This window comes from Mirounga angustirostris, unplaced genomic scaffold, assembly GCF_029215605.1.
Source record: "Mirounga angustirostris isolate CCGP_5_RB_7025 unplaced genomic scaffold, mMirAng1.0.hap1 SCAF_9, whole genome shotgun sequence".
NCBI classification, from domain to species: Eukaryota; Metazoa; Chordata; class Mammalia; order Carnivora; family Phocidae; genus Mirounga; species Mirounga angustirostris.
In genome coordinates, this window is record NW_026991717.1 from 28,661,688 (window position 1) to 28,680,160 (window position 18,473).

The following is an 18,473-nucleotide window of genomic DNA, read 5'->3' on the forward strand; positions in this document are numbered from 1 at the left end:
CAATATTTGTTCTTCCAATCCATGAGCATGGAATGTTTTTCCATTTCTTTGTCTTCCTCAATTTCTTTCATGAGTATTTTATAGTTTTCTGAGTACAGATCCTTTGCCTCTTTGGTTAGTTTTATTCCTAGGTATCTTATGGCTTTGGGTGCGATTGTAAATGGGATTGACTCCTTAAAAATTCTCTTTCTTCTGTCTTCTGTCTGTTGATGTATAGGAATGCCACTGACTTCTGTGCGTTGATTTTATATCCTGCCACTTGACTGAATTCCTGTATGAGTTCTAGCAGTTTTCGGGTGGAGTCTTTTGGGTTTTCCACATAAAGTATCATATCATCTGCAAAGAGTGAGAGTTTGACTTCTTTGCCAATTTGGATGCCTTTGATTTCTTTCTGTTGTCTGATTGCTGTGGCTAGGACTTCCAATACTATGTTGAATAGCAGTGGGGATAGTGGACATCCCTGCCGCGTTCCTGACCTTAGGGGAAAAGTTCTCAGCTTTTCCCCACTGAGAATGATATTCGCTGTAGGTTTTTCATAGATGGCTTTTATGATACGAGGTATGTACCCTCTATCCCTATACTCTGAAGAGTTTTCATCAAGAAAGGATGCTATACTTTGTCAAATGCTTTTTCTGCATCTATTGAGAGGATCATATGGTTCTTCTTCCTTTTCTTAATGTATTGTATCACACTGATAGATTTGCGCATGCTGAACCAACCTTGCAGCCCAGGGATAAATCCCACTTGGTTGTGGTGAATAATTCTGTTAATGTACTGTTGGATCCTGTTGGCTAGTATTTTGGTGAGAATTTTTGCATCCATGTTCATCAAGAATATTGGTCTATAATTCTCCTTTTTAATGGGGTCTTTGTCTGGTTTTGGGATCAAGGTAATGGTGGCCTCATAAAACGAGTTTGGAAGTTTTCCTTCCATTTCTATTTTTTGGAACAGTTTCAGAAGAATAGGTATTAATTCTTCTTGAAATGTTTGGTAGAATTCTCCCGGTAAGCCATCTGGCCCTGGGCTTTTGTTTGTTGGGAGATTTTTGATGACGGCTTCAATTTCCTTAGTGGTTATAGGTCTGTTCAGGTTTTCTATTTCTTCCTGGTTCAGTTTTGTAGTTGATACATCTCTAGTAATGCATCCATTTCTTCCAGATTATCTAATTTGCTGGCATAGAGTTGCTCATAATATGTTCTTATAATTGTATTTCTTTGGTGTTGGTTGTGATCTCTCCTCTTTCATTCATGATTTTATTTATTTGGGTCTTTTCTCTTTTCTTTTTGATAAGTCTGGCCAGGGGTTTATCAATCTTGTTAATTCTTTCAAAGAACCAGCTCCTAGTTTCATTGATCTGTTCTACTGTTCTTTTCATTTTTATTTCATTGATCTTTATTATTTCTCTTCTCCTGCTGGGTTTAGGCTTTATTTGCTGTTCTTTCTCCAGCTCCTTTAGGTGTAGGTTTAGGTTGTGTATTTGAGACGTTTCCTGTTTCTTGAAGAAGGCTTGAATTGCTATATACTTTCCTCTTAGGACTGCCTTTGCTGCATCCCAAAGATTTTGAATAGTTGTGTTTTCATTTTCATTGGTTTCCATGAATTTTTTAAGTTCTTCTTTAGTTTCCTGGTTGACCCCTTCATTCTTCAGTAGGATGCTCTTTAGCCTCCATGTATTTGAGTTCTTTCTGACTTCCCTCTTGTGACTGAGTTCTAGTTCAAAGCATTGTGGTCTGAAAATAGGCAGGGAATGATCCCAATCTTTTGGTACCAGTTGAGACCTGATTTATGACCTAGGATGTGATCTATTCTGGAGAATGTTCCATGGGCACTAGAGAAGAATGTGTGTTCTGTTGCTTTGGGATGGAATGTTCTGAATATATCTGTGAAGTCCGTTTGGTCCAGTGTGTTATTTAAAGTCTTTATTTCCTTGTTGATCTTTTGCTTAGACGATCTGTCCATTTCAGTGAGGGGGTGTTAAAGTCCCCCACTATTATTGTATTGTTGTCAATGTGTTTCTTTGCTTTTGTTATTAATTGGCTTATATAAGTGGCTGCTCCCATGTTAGGGGCATAAATATTTACAATTGTTAGATCTTCTTGTTGGATAGACCCTTTAAGTAGGATATAGTATCCTTCCTCATCTCTTATTACAGTCTTTGGTTTAAAATCTAATTTGTTGGCATTAAGGATTGCCACCCCAGCTTTCTTTTGGTGTCCATTAGCATGGTAAATGGTTTTCCACCCCCTCACTTTCAGTCTGGGGGTGTCTTTGGGTCTAAAATGAGTCTCTTGCAGACAGCATATGGATGGGTCTTGTTTTTTAATCCAGTCTGATAGCCTGTGTCTTTTGATTGGGGCATTGAGCCCATTTACATTCAGGGTAACTATTGAAAGATAGGAATTTAGTGCCATTGTATTGCCTATAAGGTGACTATTACTGTATATTGTCTGTGTTCCTTTCTGGTCTGTGTTGCTTTTAGGCTCTCTCTTTGCTTAGAGGACCCCTTTCAATATTTCTTGTAGGGCTGGTTTCGTGTTTGCAAATTCCTTTAGTTTTTGTTTGTCCTGGAAGCTTTTTATCTCTCCTTCTATTTTCAGTGACAGCCTAGCTGGATAGAGCATTCTTGGCTGCCTATTTTTCCCATTTAGTGCTCTGAATATATCCTGCCAGTCCTTTCTGGCCTGCCAGATCTCTCGGGTTAGGTCTGTTCCCAGTCTAATGTTTCTACTATTGTAGGTTAAAGGTCTCTTCTCCCGAGCTGCTTTCAGGATTTTTTCTTTGTCTCTGAGACTCGTAAGTTTTACTATTAGATGTCAGGGTGTTGACCTATTTTTATTGATTTTGAGAGGGGTTCTCCGTGCTTCCTGGATTTGATGCCTGTTTCCTTCTCCAAATTAGGGAAGTTCTCTGCTATAATTTGCTCCAATATACCTTCTGCCCCTCTCTCTCTTTCCTCTTCTTCTGGGATCCCAATTATTCTAATATTGTTTCGTCTTATGGTATCACTTATCTCTCGAATTCTGCCCTCATGATCCAGTAGTTGTTTATCTCTCTTTTTCTCAGCTTCTTTATTTTCCATCATTTGGTCTTCTATATCACTAATTCTCTCTTCTGACTCATTTATCCTAGCAGTTAGAGCCTCCATTTTTTTTTTCTTTTTTAAAGATTTTTTATTTTTTTTTTATTATTTGACAGAGAGAGAATGAGAGACAGAGAGCATGAGAGGGAGGAGGGTCAGAGGAAGAAGCAGACTCCCTGCTGAGCAGGGAGCCCGATGTGGGACTCGATCCCGGGACTCCAGGATCATGACCTGAGCCGAAGGCAGTCGCTTAACCAACTGAGCCACCCAGGCGCCCTAGAGCCTCCATTTTTGATGGCACCTCATTAATAGCCTTTTTGATTTCGACTTGGTTAGATTTTAGTTCTTTTACTTCTCCAGAAAGTGTTTCTCTAATGTCTTGCATGCTTTTTTCAAGCCCAGCTAGTATCTTTAAAATCATTATTCTGAACTCTAGTTCCGACATCTTACTAATGTCCATATTGAGTACGTCCCTGGCAGTCGGTACTGCCTCTTGTTCTTTTCGTTGAGGTGATTTTTTCTGTCTTGTCATTTTGTCCAGAGGAGAACAGATGAATGAGAGAACAAAATGCTAACAAGGTAAGAACGACCCCAGAAAAATATACACTAAACAAATCAGAAGAGACCTGAAACCAGGGGAAAAGGGAAAGAAAGAAAAAAGATAAAAGCAAACAAACAAAAAAAAACGAATATGATCAAATATGATCAGGCTGTGTATAGATCAGTGCCACACATTAGATTTTGGGCATATTTTGGCCTGTTAGAAGAAAGAGTCTCCCAGAATTTTAAAGAAAGGAAAACTTATATATGTACAAAAATAAGGGTAAATATGATGAAGGGATGGAATAGGACTGTAAAGATGGAAATTATAAAAGATTTTATAAAAGGAATTGATAAGAAGTTGGTCGAAAAAAGAAAGAAGAGGATTTAAAAAAAAAGAAAAGGGAGAGAATGTAATCTGGCAGGACACTAGAACAAAGCCATACACTAGAGATTTAGGGTGTATTTTGGTGTGTTAGAAGAAACTGTATCCCAAACTTTTAAAGAGAGAACAACTTATATACATATACAAAAATAAGGTTAACTACTATGAAGGGATAGAATATGAGTCTAAAAATGAAAAATAAAAAAGATGTTTTAAAAAAGGGATTAATAAGATGTTGGTTGAAAAAGGGAAAAAGAAAAATTAAAAAAAAAATTAAGTTTGAAAGACTAAAGAATCATGGTAAAAAAGCCATGAATTCTATGTGCAGTATTCCCCTAGTGCTGGAGTTCTGCCATTCTCATTGATCGGTAAACTTGGTCTTGGCTGGCTGTTCTTGCTGATCTTCTGGGGGAGGTGCCGTCCTAGCGATTCTGAAATGTCTTTGCCTGAGGCGGAATTGCACTGTCCTTGCCAGTCCGGGCTAAGTAATCTGCTTGGGTTTGCTCTCGGGAGCTTTTGTTCCCTGCAAGCTTTCCGTACAGCTTTGGAGGACGAGAGTGAAAATGGCGGCCTCCCAATCTCCGCCCCAGAGAAGCCAAGAACTCGGGGCCCCACTCCTCAGCGAGCCCCCAGAGAAAAGCAGTCAATCACTCCTGTCTCCCCGGTCTCCGGCCGCACTCCATGCTCACCCAGCCTGTGACCAAGCGTTTCTATCTCTGGCACCCAACTCAGTGTGGAGTCTCCAAACCCAGCAGATCCCAGCGGTGTGCTCCTGCGCCGCTCCTCCCGGGGGACGAAGGGGCATCTCCCTGGATCTGCTGCTTGTTGGGTCCCTGCTGGAGGAGCAGTGCCCCGACTGTGCCACGGATCACGGTCTATGGCAACCCCGAGCTGAGAGCCCACTCCTCAGCTCCCATCTCTGCAGCCGGCTTCCCTGCTCCAATACCTGGGAGCTCTGCCACACTCAGGCACCCCCAGTCTACCTGTGACCCCGAGGGTCCTGAGACCACACTGTCCCAGTGAGGGTTCCACCCCTTGTTTAGCCACTGGAGCAATGTCCCTCAGCGGAGCTGACTTCTAAAAGTTCCGATTTTGTGCTCCGCTGCTCTATCACTTGCCATAAGCAGCTGATGGAGGCCCCCTCCCCTGCCATCTATCCTCCAGAATATTGCCTCGGATTCACTTCTCCGCACGTCCTACCTTCCAGAAAGTGGTCGCTTTTCTGTTCAGAGAGTTGATGCACTCTCTTGTTGAGTTTGTAGGTGTTCAGAATGGTTTGATCCCTATCTAGCTGAATTCCTGGGACCAGACGAAATTTAGATCTCCTACTCCTCTGCCATCTTGCTCCTCCCCCAGGCCTCTTAGATTTTAAAGGCCTCTGTGTTGTGACACTGGGCCTCCCACCTACCATCCTCAGTGCAGCATACACAGTGCAGAGAGCCAGTGGCAATAGCAATGACTTTCTTCCCCTGCAGCCCTTGGACCTGCCGAGGTCTTCTAACATGATCATCGGATCCATGGCCCAGCCTGTGATAGTCACCTTTGCCCCTGCACAAAAAGAGATAGAGAAACATGAGTGCAAGGCCCTGTCATTTACCACCCTCCTGGCTTAAGCACCATACTTCAGGACACATATCACAGCCTGCTATAGAAGTTACATCTCAATCTATGAGATGTCAGTTAATATAACTTCACATTAGTAAACCGGTTTTGGTGATAGTCAACAAACAGAATCTTACATACCAAGTATAAACAGCATGAGATTTGGGAAGGGTGACAGAAAACTGGGATCCACATTCTACATACCAAGTATAAACAGCACCAGATTTGGTAAGGGCGACAGAAAACTGGGATCCACATTCTACTTTAACCACTCCAAGGCCTGTAAGAGAATCAATCTAAAAGGGAAAAAGGTTCAATTAGACTGAATCAAGGTTTTTGCTAACTGCTGCGACCACACAGAGACTGAACTAAATCTAATAAGGAACTCTGAAAATCCTTACTCAGGTCAAATATTTCATACAACTTAAAATCCAACTCCACTTAACCAGGTAAGTGTTCTCAGGAGGAGCAGGAATGCCTGGCTTTGAAGCCACACATGGTGACACTCAGCCATGGGCCCATGCTACTGCACAATGAGACCCAGCATGTGTCACTAAAAATGGACATGTCACAGTTGAAGGTCTCAGAATCCACTCTCCCAATTCCATTTCTCTTTGTGGTGTTCTGGCCCCACTCACCAGTAAGCCCTGTACTTCTCCTCTGCCCTCCAGCCCTCTCAGATCCCACAGGCCCACAGGAGAGGAACAGCAAGCAATGCGGAGGAGGATTGGCCAAGAGAACCAGGGCTCTGGCCTTTAGACATGACCTAGCCATCTATCCAGGTTAATTAAATTAAATTAAATACGACCTTGGTCAGGCCAGTATTGGAACTCACCTCCACCCCTGAACACTTGGGGGTCCAGGCCCTTCACAGCCAATTTCCAGAGGTCTCACTAGGGCTCACTAACCTAGTCATCACCTTTTCTCACCCAGCAAGCTATGCTCCTATTATCCGTGACTGTTCTGACTTAAGTTCTCATATTTGATTTTAAATTTAAATTAATTAAAACAATCAATTCTCTCAGTTTTCTCCTTACCTTCAGTTCTGTCATAATCACATCAGTAATGACCTCCATCCCCTCAATGTCCAATATCCTAATCCCTGAAGGTTCAAAGCCTGTGTCTAAGCTTTCCTAAGCATAATAAAGTCCAAAACAGACAGTTTTTTCATAAATATGGAAACCCTAAGTAACCTATAACATGGTTAAAATACCGTACACCTGCAAGAGAAAAGGAACAAGAGATGATAAGACTGAGGAGGAAGCCCTGAGCTTCTGGTTTTCCAGCAGTGCCCACCAGGGCACAGGGGTGCCTCCAGGCACATCTCCACCAAGCTTTGGCTGCAGGCAGCACCAGCCAAAACCACTCTCTGCAGTGATGGAAATGTGCTGTGTCCACAATGCCCAAATGGAAGCCACCAGACACATGCAGCCACTAAGCACATGAAATGCAGCCAGTGTGAGTGGGGAAGTGAATTTTAACTTTATCTACTTTTTTTTTTTTTTTAAGATTTTATTTATTTATTTGAGAGAGAGAGAATGAGAGAGAGTGAGTACATGAGAGGGGGGAGGGTCAGAGGCAGAAGCAGGCTCCCTGCCGAGCAGGGAGCCCGATGCGGGACTCCAGGATCATGACCTGAGCCGAAGGCAGTCACTTAACCAACTGAGCCCCCCAGGCGCCCCAACTTTATCTACTCTTAATTGAGTTAAACTTAAACTTAAATAGCCATGTGTGGCCAACAGCTATTGTACCGGGCAGCACAGCTCTGGGAAGAAAAGCTATGCAGTTCTAGCCTAGGCTCTTGTCCCATCTGAGGGAGCCTCTGGAAGAATGCTGCCGCCCAGGGCTGCCTGTGCCCCATGGGCGTCTCTATTCTCCACACACAGTCCCAGATTCCTAACAAGACTGGACACCAGGCAGAGGACAGTTTCTAGTTTTCGTTCACAGCACACACATTCCCAAATCCACAGCAAAGCACCTCAACTAAACGGCCGGGTTGGGTTTGTGCACACTGCAGGCAGCAGAGCACTCAGCACGTGGTCTGAACACATCGATGAGTTTAATCTCTGCCAACTGCCCATCCACAAGGGCAAGATAGTCTCACAAAGTTAAAAAGCTGCTCAGAATCATGCAGGTCACATGGAGAAAAGCAATCTGACCCCCAACCCAGGCCCGTAGCCTCTTAGCTTGTCACAGGATGTCCATTTAAAACAGCCTCTGGCTAAGCCAGATGCAACCCTTTCTTCAGTACTATGACATTCATAGCTATAGAACTCTATAAATTGAAAAGACTGTGAACAATTTGTTATCCTTTTCCTCAAACAGGTCTACATACTACATAAAACCACAGGTTTTGCTAAATTACATAAATTTCCCAAGACAGCACAAATAGCACTTAAAATATCTCAATACCTTTGGGCCTTTCCCTCACTTTTTACTCAATTACCCATTATATTTTCTGCAAAGAAGGTAAGATGAGGTAAAATACTCCTGAAAAGCACACAGAAGGGGAGGTGGCAGCAAGCCTCTGTGCTCCTGGGAGGGCCCAGGGGGCTCTAAGAGCTCCAGAAAGACCTGGAACGTTCCCATCCCAGGATCGTTGGGAAAGGTGTTTTTCTCCCACTGTGCAGACACAAATACCTTCATGGGTACTTTACAGCCATCACTGCCTCCTCGGCCAAGCTTGCCGTAGTCCCCGTCCCCCCAGGACCAGACAGTATCATCATCAGTGAGGCAGAGGGTCTGGGCATCTCCACTGCCACAGGCGACATCAACCACGCGGTGACCCTGCAGCGCCTCCACCTTCAGAGAAAAGGAACCAAGGTTATCTGACTGCAGTAGAAAGGAAGTCTACCTAAGGAAAGGCTTTATTTTTTTTAATTTTTTAAAAAGATTTATTTATGGGCACCTGGGTGGCTCAGCCAGTTAAGCATCTGCCTTCGGCTCAGGTCATGATCCTTCAGCCCCACATCGGGCTCCCTTCTCAGCGGGGAGCCTACTTTACCCTCTCCCATTGCCCCTGCTTGTGCGAGTGTGCTTGCTCTCTCTCCCTCTGTCAAATAAATTTTTTTTAAAAGGATTTATTTATTTATTTGAATGAGAGAGACAGAGAGAGGAGGCGCCCGCTCGAGAGTGGGGGGAGGGGCAGAGGGAGAGAGAGAATCTCAAGCAGACTCCCCACTGAGTGTGGAGCCTGATGCAGGGCTCAATCTCCCGACCCTGAGATCATGAACTGAACAGAAATCAAGAGTCAGATACTTAACCGAATGAGCCACCCAGGCACCCCAGGAAAGGCTTTAAAGTACTATGATGCTCCCTGTGTGTGTGGGGGGGGGGGGGGGGGGGGCTGTTTTAAGTCTTTGCAAAGAACGTGAAATTTTAATAATCCTGTAAGACTTTTGTTTGAACCAAATAAATCTAAACTACAGGAGGCAGGAATCAGTGTCCCCAATGAGCCAGTCCTACCACACCAGGAAGTCTTATTTACTGCCTCACCCAAAATACAGTGGGCCTTCTAGAAGCCAAAGCATTTAGCTAGATACCAAGTAATATTAATATATAAATATATATATATTATAAATTATAAATAAAAGGGTATTTCAAATACTATCCTGTTTAGACCTACTGAATACAAACCTACTTGTAAATAATGAGGCTAAGGCCATCAACTCTAAAACAAAAGAAACTGGAAAAGGAAATACTTTTGGCTTTTAAAAATCATAATGGCATAATGACAATGGCAAGCTGCCTCCCCTACCACCTTCAACAGAGAGGGTCTGAAGAGCCGCCCCAGGCCTCTGAGCCCCTTTTCAAGGTGCCTTCTCACCAGCTTTGGCTTTAACTGGTCCTCACTGTCGCTGTGTCCCAGGCGGCCATACCGGCCTTTGCCCCAAGTGTAGAGATCCCCTGCTGCGGTGACGCAGGCACTGTGGGCTCCACCAGCAGCAACGTCAACCACTTCAATTCCTCTCAGAGACTCAATGACTCGAGGGCGGTCACATGGACTGCAAAAAAGGTCACCAGAGATAACGGAAATAGTTTTATTCTTAAATATTTTTAAAGTATTAAATACTAGGCTTTTGGTTTGCTGTTCACTTGTTTAATGTACGCCTCTCAAATCAATTGTTAATTAAGAAGAATCATTCAGACCTGAACTCAAAATTTCACAATTTCCTAAATGTCTCCTTTTATAGCAGCTGCCCTAATGCCAGAGACCAGGGACTTTTCAGTCTAAATCAGAGGCCAGGAGACTAGTGCCCAAATGCGGGCCAATCTGGCCCATGGCCTGTTTTTGAAAGGCCAATTAGCCTAGAATGAATTTTGTATTTTTAAAGGGCTGTTAAAAAAAAAAAAAAAAAACTGAAAAGAAGCAATATACAACAAAGACTGTCTGTGGCTGGCCTAAAATATTTATTACTGCCTGGCTCTTTACCAAAACAAGTTGCCCACTCTTGCTATAAATCAACATTTCATTTAAGGAGTTTTATCATTTGAATGTCAACTAACCTACAATGTGGCAAGCACTGATAGCAAACTTGTTTGTTTTCTTATTATTGAGTTTTGAAAGCTCTTTATAGTAACGTTGAATATAAGACCTTAGCCAGATGTCTGATTACAAATGCTTTCTCGGTCTGTAGCATGTCTTTTCAATCTAACTTTCGAAAACCTGAAGTTCACATTTTTATGAAGTCCAATTTATCCTATTTTTCTTCACTGGATCATGTTTTTGGAGTTCTATCTAAAAATCCTTGTCTTACCTAAGTCACAAAGGTTTTCTCTCTCATATTTTCTTCTAGAAGTTTTTGGATTTAGGTTTTACATTTATAACTACCAATCATTTTGAGTTAATTCTGGATAGGTGCAAGAAGTTCGCTGCTTGCTATATGGCAATCCAATTGTTCAAGACCATTTGTTGAAAAGGCTCTGTTCTCCAATTAAATGTCTGTATTTTTGTAAACTGTGCATTGGAAGTTCTAAGGGAGAAATCAAGCTTCATTTTTTTCACAGTCATTATTCAGTATTTGTGATACATTTTTAGACTCTATTCTGTTCCCCTGATATATTTCTCTCTTTTTACAACAATACTATACTGTCTTGATTACTGTAGCTTTAAAGTGAGGCTTGAAGTATTGTTAGTCCTCCAACTTTGCTCCTTATTTTCAAAGTTGTTTTGATTATTCTAGGTACTATGTATTTCCATATGAATTTTACAATCAGCTTGTCAATTTCTACAGACATTTTAATTGGGAAGGGGTAGAACTCATACGTTAATTGGACAAAAACTGACAAAACAAGATTGAGTCTTCTAATCCACAAACACAGAGTATACTCTCCTCCATGATTTTAGGTCTTTTAAAATTTCCCCCACCAATATTTTATAGTTTTCTGCCTATAAGTCGTCCAGGGTTTTTTTTTCCCCTTGGTCAAATTTGTCCCTTACTATTTCAATTCTGGGGGAGGGTAACATAAATGGTATTTTTTAAACTTCAAATTCTGATTACATTTGCATATGTATAAAGACACACAATTGCCTTTTATTTACTGATCTATCCTGCAACCCTGCTAATCTCATTTATTAATTCTAGTAGCTTTTTTGTAGATACCACAGATTTTCTATATAAACAATTATACTCCATGTAAATAGCTTTATTCTCTTTCCAATCTGAATGCCTTTTATTTCTTTACACTGCTATACTGTACTTGCTAATCTTGAAGTATAATACTGAATCTTGACAGCAGATGTCCTTGTCTTGTTCCTGAAATTAGGGGAGGTTCAGTCTGTCACTAGTAAGTATTGTATTGGCTCTACGTGTAACAGAGATGCTCTTCATCAACTTACAGAAGTTCTCTTTTATTTCTAGATTGGTGAAAGTTGTCAGAAACAGATGTTGAAGTTTGTCAAATGCTTTTCCTTCCTTCATCTACGAGATGATCATATGGTTTTTCTTTTTTACTTGATTCATTTTCCAATGTTAAAAACCAATTCTGCAATTTCCATAAAACTCACTTGGTCATGGTGTATTATCCTTTTATATTGTCAGATTTGATTTTCTAAAATGTTAAGAATTTTTACATCTACTTTCATGAAGGATATTGGTCTGTATTTCCCTATTAATGTCTGAGTCTGGTTTTGGTATAAGACTAAAGCTATACACAAAAGAGAGTTGGGGAGAATTCCCTCCTCAATTTTCTAAAATAGTTTGTTAAGAATTGGTATTATCTATTACTTATACATGTGGCAGAAATCATATCACCTGTTTCTGGAGATTTCTTTGTGGGAAATTCAATTACTTAAATAGACACAAAGCTATCTGAGTCACCTATTTCTTCTTGAGTGAGCTTTCAAGAGTGTGTGTCCTTTGAGGAATTTGTCCATTTCATCTAAAAAGTTGCATTTGTTGGCATAAAAATGTTCATTATATTTCATTTTTTAATAGCTGTACATCTGCAGTGATGAAACTCCCTCATTCCTGATATTGCTATAATTTGTATAATCTTTTTTTTCTTGATCAGTCTAGAGGGAGGTTTTATACTGACTTTCTCAAAAAACTTTTGTTTTCTTTTTCTCTCTTGTTCTATTTTCTATTTCATGGATTCTCACTCTGATCTTATTTCCTTTATTCTGTTTATTCTGTGTTGCATTTGTCCTTCTTATTCTAGTGTCTTAAGGTAGAAACCAAAGTCATTAAAAACCATGTTTCTTTTATAATTTTAAAAAAAAGGCATTTCACGCTATAAATCTCCTAGGTATTGCCTTTGCTGGATCACATAAATTTTTATATTCTGTTTACATTTTCACTCAGGTCAAAGTCATTTCTAATTTACTTCTGATTCCCTCTTTGACCAGTTATTTTAAAAGGTTTTATTTACTTTCCAGGTATTTGGAAGATTTCCCAGAGATTTTATTGTTATTGGTTTCTAATTAATTCCATTAGGGTCAGAGAATATACTTTATATGGCTTGAGTACTCTTGATGTATATGATTTGTTTCTGGCCCAAATTATGGTCTATATTGGTAGTTGTTCCATATGTAGTTGAAAAGACAGTGCTTTTGCTGAATCGAGTGTTCTTACTATAAATGGCTACTTGATGAAGCTGGTTGACCGAGTTAAGTCTTCTGACAGATTTTCTATCTACATGTTTTATCAGTTATTGAGGGAAGGGTATTAAAATCTCCAACTGTAACTGTGGATTTGTCTATTTCTCCCTGCAACTCTATCATTTTGTTTAATTTCATGTATTCAGAAGGTCTATCATTAGTTGTGTAAACATTTAGGATTATTATGTCCCCTTGATGACTGACCACTTCATCACTACTAATTGACCCTTTTTATCCCTCTCAATATTCTTTGCTGTGAAATCTACTTTGTATGATATTAATACAGGCATACCAACTTTGTTTTGATTAGTGTTAACATGGTATACATTTTTCCATCTTTTTACTTTTAATCTATTTGTCTAGTACTGAAAATTAGTTTTAAAAATATGTTTGATCTTGCTTTTATATCCATTCTGACAACCTCTGACTTTAACTGGAATGCTTAAACCATTTCCCTCTGATGTTATTGTTAATATATTTTGGCTTATATCTACATCTTGCTATCTTTTTCCTATTTGTCCCATCTGTTTACTCTATTTTTTCTTCTTTAGAGTATGTTTTACAATTTCACTTTAACTTCTTTGTTGGTTTATCAAGTAAAGCTTTTTGTTGCATTATATTAATGTTTGGTTTAGGGTCTGTAGAATACCTCTCCATTACAGTTTAATCTGAAGTCATATACTACATCATGTATAGTATAAGAACATCACAATGGCATACTTCTATTTCCTACCCCCAAGCCTTTGTGTTGCTGCTGCCTTCCCTTATATTACTGCTACATATTTTACTTCTATGTATCTCAATTCGTTTTTATTATATCCTTGAAATATTCAATTATCTCTTGAAAATATTGATACAATAAGGAAAAAGTCATGATATTAATTAACCCATGTAGCAATTTCCTCATTCATTCATATAGAACCCTAATTCCATCTGATATAACTTTCCTTCTGTTTGAAGTAATTCCTTTAACATTTTTGTTGTGCAGGTCTGTAGGTGTTGAATTCTCTCAGCTTTTATATGTCTGAATGAGTCTACTTCAATTTTATTCTTGAAAAAATCTTTTCATAGAGTAAACAAATTCTAGGTTGACAGTTATTTTTACTTTCAGTACCTCCACTTCTAGCTTGCATTGTTTTCTGTAAGGAATTTGTTGTCATCCTTTATCTTTTTTCCTGTATGTAACATATATTTTTCCCTCTAGCTGCTTTTATGATTTTTTTTTCTCTTTATCAACAGTATTGAGCAATTTGATTATGATGTGCCTTGTTAAGTTTCCTTCATGTTCCTTTTGCTTGAAGTTCTTTGATCTTGAATCTGTGAGTTTATAGTTTTCATCAAATTTGGACATTTTTCAGCCATTATGTCTCAAAATCCCCCCATCCTCCTCTGGTGACTCCAAATTATTCATATAATAGGCCACCTGAGGCTGTGTATCCACAATTCACTGGTGCTATGTTAATTTTATGTATGTGTGTTTCATTTCTGTGTTTCAGTTTCTATTGTTAGGTCATCAAGTTCATTGATCTTTTCTTCTGCAATGTTTAATCTGTATTAAACACTGTATATAGGGACACCTGGGTGGCTCAGTCGGTTAAAGCGGCTGCCTTCCACTCAGGTCATGATCCCAGGGTCCTGGGATCAAGTCCCACATTGGGCTCTCCGCTTGGCGGGGAGCCTGTTTCTCCCTCTGCCTGCCGTTCCCCTGCTTGTATGTTCCCTCTCTCTCTCTATCTGACAAATAAATAAAATCTTTAAAAAATAAAACCACTGTATATACATATACATTAATCTGTATTAAACAGATTATACATTAATCTGTATTAAACATGCACTGTACTTTCCATTTCAGACATATTTCTCATCATTAGGACTTTGATTAAACCATTTAAATATCTTTCAGTCTCTAACATGTTCAAGTTTTCCCTCAAGTTTCTTAAAGATCTAGGCATGTGGTTAAAATACTGTTTTAATATTCTTTTTTTTTTTTTTTTTTTTTAAGATTTTATTTATTTATCTGACAGAGAGAGAGAGAGATCACAAGTAGGCAGACAGGCAAGCAGAGGGAGAGGGAGAAGCAGGCTCCCTGCTGAGCACAGAGCCCGATGTGGGGCTCGATCCCAGGACCCTGGGATCATGACCTGAGCTGAAGGCAGATGCTTAACCATCTGAGCCACCCAGGCGTCCCCTGTTTTAATATTCTTATCTAGTAATTCTATCACTGATATCATTTCTGGGTCAGTTTTAATTGACTTTTCTCCTTATAAGGGCTGTATTTTCCTGCTCTTCTGTGTGTCTGATAATTTTTTTATAGCTTTGAGATATAACTGACATATAAAATTATATAAATTCAAGGTGTATGATGATTTGATACATGTATACATTACAAAATGATTACCACAGTAAGTTTAGTTAACAAATCCATTACCTAATAATTTTTTTGTGTGGTGAGAACATTTAAGATCTACTCTTTCTTAACAACTTTCAAGGATACAATAAAATGTACTGTTAACTATAGTCACTACGCTGTACATTAAATCCCCAGAACTTATTCACCTTATAAGTGGAAGTTAGTACACTCTGTCAACATCTCCAAATCTCCAACCCTGAGCCCAGGGCAACTACCAATCTACTCTATTTCTATGAGTACAGCTTTTTTAGATTTCACATATAAGTGAGATCATAGTGTTTTGTCTTTCTCTGGTTCATTTCACTTAGGATAATGTCCTCAAGGTTCATCCAAGTTATCACAAATACCAGGATTTCTTTTTTTATGACTGAATAATATTCACACACACACACCCCCCACCCATTTTTTTTTATTCATTCATCTACTGACAAACACTTAGGTTGTTTCCATGTCTTGGCTATTGTAAACAATGCCACACTGAACATGGGAGTGCAGATCCTTTTAAAACAATGATTTTATTTCCTTCAGATATATACCCAGAAGAGGGATTGCTGGATTATATGGTAGTTCTTTTTTTTTTTACCTTTTCCTGTGTTTTTCTATAGTGGCTGCAACAATTTATATTCCCACCAACAGTGTACAAAGTTTCCCTTTTCTCCACATCCTCACCAGCTCTTCCTATTTCTTTTCTTTTTGATAACAGCCATTCTAACAGATGTGAGGTAATATCTCATTGTGGGTTTGATTTGCATTTCCCTGATGATTAGTGATGTTGAGAAACTTTTCATGTACCTATGAGTCATATGTATGTATTCTTTGGAAAAAATGTCTTTTCAGGTCCTTTGCCCATTTGTTAATCAGGTTATTTTTTGCTATTGAGTTATATGAGTTCCTTACACATTTTCTCCATTAATTCCTTACCAGTTATAGGTTTGCAAATATTTTCTCTTATTCTACAGATTGCCTTTTCATTTTGTTGATTGTTTCTTTTGCTGTTTGATGCAGTCCCACTTGTTTATTTTTGCTTTGGGGGCTTAGACTTTCAGTGTCATATCCAAAAAATCATTGCAAACACCAATGTCAAGGAGCTTTTTACCTATGTTTTCTTCTAGGAGTTTTATAGCTTCGGGTCTTACATTTACATTTAAGTTTTTAATCCATTTTGAGTTCATTTTTGAAAGTGGTGTACACCAGGGATCCAATTTCATTCTTTTGCATTTGAATATACAATTTTCCCAACACTATTTATTGAAGAGACACATGCCTGATAATTTCTGATTGGATGTAGAACACTGTAAAGTTAATCTTGCTGAATGCTTGATATGTTTGTATTCATAAAGATATTCTTGAGTTTATGGTTCCTTGTAAATACTATAATCCCTTCAGGTCTTGCTTTTAAGCTTTATTGGCAGGATCAGAGCAACATAATCTATGTTTAATTTTTTTCCCCACTTTTGTGCAACATCATTCTTAGTCCTCTAACCAATGCCCTGGGAATTATGAGGTTTTGGAAGCAAGGTCTATCATCTGCCCTCTGTGAGCTCTACGGACCATTCCTTCTAATCCTTTTGGGTGGTTTGTTCCTTGGCCTCTCAGTTATTTTCCTCATACGCATGTGACTGTTTCAGTATTCCCCTCTGCAGATCACTGTGTATAACTTTACTGCTTCTTATCCAATATCTTTAGGGCTGCGATTTTATATATTTAGTCTGGTGCTTTAAGTTATTTGTAATGAAGGTCCTCATACTCCAACTGGGCAGGTAGTTCCCATCAATTTTTAAAAACTAGAGGGTTTGGATGCTTTGTTTAAAAAATACTGTCATTTGTGTGTCCCCTTCCATTTCTTCTGTACTTACAGCTTTAGTATCACATATGTTACCAAAGTGCCTACGGTGATTCAGTGAATTACTCAGAATCAGAGGAAGGGAACTTGGGGAGAAGGGCAAAGAGAAGCTCAATATACTTAGTACTTAAAAATCAAAAGTTCAGAATTGAATTTCCCCTCAAATAGGAGGTTCATGTAGGCAAGCCCATACATTGGAACATGAACTTATTTCTGCCAAATGAGTCATTAACATTTAACTTGAGTAGATTATTATAAACATTGTTCTGAAAAACAAAGTGCTAATACATTATACAAGAATTCAAACAAACAAGAAAAGGAAAGGATAACATCGAAAATGTTGTTTTCATATAATACCTTCTGTTGCCATGCCCCAACTTCCCATCTTCTGCCTCACCCCAAGAGTAAACTTCTCCTTCTGAAGAGAGGGCAAGACAGTGTTTTCCTCCTGAGTTCACAGCTACTTTCTTAATAAACACGTGCTGAATGGATTCAAGTAATGTTGGGGTAGATACCGACTCTGTCCCTCCAATTCCTAGTCTGCCACCTGCACCATATCCAGTGGCATACAGCTAAGACAAGAAAAATATAAATATCAGGTTTTTGTCTAAATTTATCCCTATATTTTAGTAATCAACCAGCTCAATCAGTGCCCGAGACATTTTTACCACAGAGAAATGAAATTAAAAATTAAAAATCACAGGAATGTTTATAACATTTTTTGTGTTTTATTAAAACTCTAAAAATGAAAGAAATAGTTATGACTATTAGAAATCCCAAATTTTTGAAAAGAAGATCTTTTCCCTGGAACAAATCCCTGATAATAACACTCACAGAAAAACTTAAATATATTTAATATTTCAGCAAGGCAGCATATAAATCACACAGTAGAATACACTATTTTTCTTTCATTCTCGGTGGGAAATTATTTCAGGACACAAGTTTTATCTTTTTTTTTTTTTTAAACAGACTGCCTTTTCCAAATGTGTATCAAACATCCCTCCTATAAAAACTTAAATGTTGTTTCATACTGTTTCAAATGCATTGCTGCACTGACACAAGAGTAAGGAAACCTCAAGGACTAAAACAGGAAATGAAACCAAGAACTCGGGTTGATAGATGAGCCCTAAAGTCAGTGTCCCCTGGGAAGGTTTTGAGAATCTTTAGCACACAGGGTGTCAGGGGTAAAGTGCCAAAGCCTAAAAGGAGACTAGAAGGGTGAGGCTCCAGTGGGCCAACTGTGAATGAGAACTAAGAAGAAAACAACAAAGCAGGTTCCTTTCTCAATCTTAGCACTGAATTAGATGGGGGAAATCTCTCCTGAGAATTCATCACCACAAAAGCTTGTCATTAGATTGGTTTTCAGCCTGAATTTATGCTACATTTGGCGTAAATTCCTTAAAGAATTTAATTTACAATGTCTTAGACTGGTAAGGGTTATAAATTTTCTTTTGACGAGTGATTTCAAACTAAGCCTTAAAGAATTTCTACATAAAATCTTCCAAGGAAAATGGT

General features: G+C 39.0%; 1 protein-coding gene across 8 annotated transcripts in view; it reads right to left on the reverse strand.

Annotated features, from left to right (window-relative positions):
* HERC2 (HECT and RLD domain containing E3 ubiquitin protein ligase 2) overlaps positions 1-18,473 on the reverse strand; it is a 259,145-nt gene that overhangs the window by 20,086 nt on the left and 220,586 nt on the right. For all 8 annotated transcript variants that reach the window (XR_010404924.1, XR_010404925.1, XM_064570045.1 and 5 more), the window contains 5 exons: positions 17,316-17,530; positions 9,433-9,610; positions 8,247-8,408; positions 5,811-5,902; positions 5,413-5,552 (listed from right to left, as the gene is read on the reverse strand). Coding sequence is in view for 6 of the 8 variants with exons in the window: in XM_064570045.1 (XP_064426115.1) it covers positions 5,413-5,552; positions 5,811-5,902; positions 8,247-8,408; positions 9,433-9,610; positions 17,316-17,530 (787 nt within the window). In the remaining 2 variants the exon portion in view is untranslated. The remainder of the gene's footprint in view (positions 1-5,412; positions 5,553-5,810; positions 5,903-8,246; positions 8,409-9,432; positions 9,611-17,315; positions 17,531-18,473) is intronic.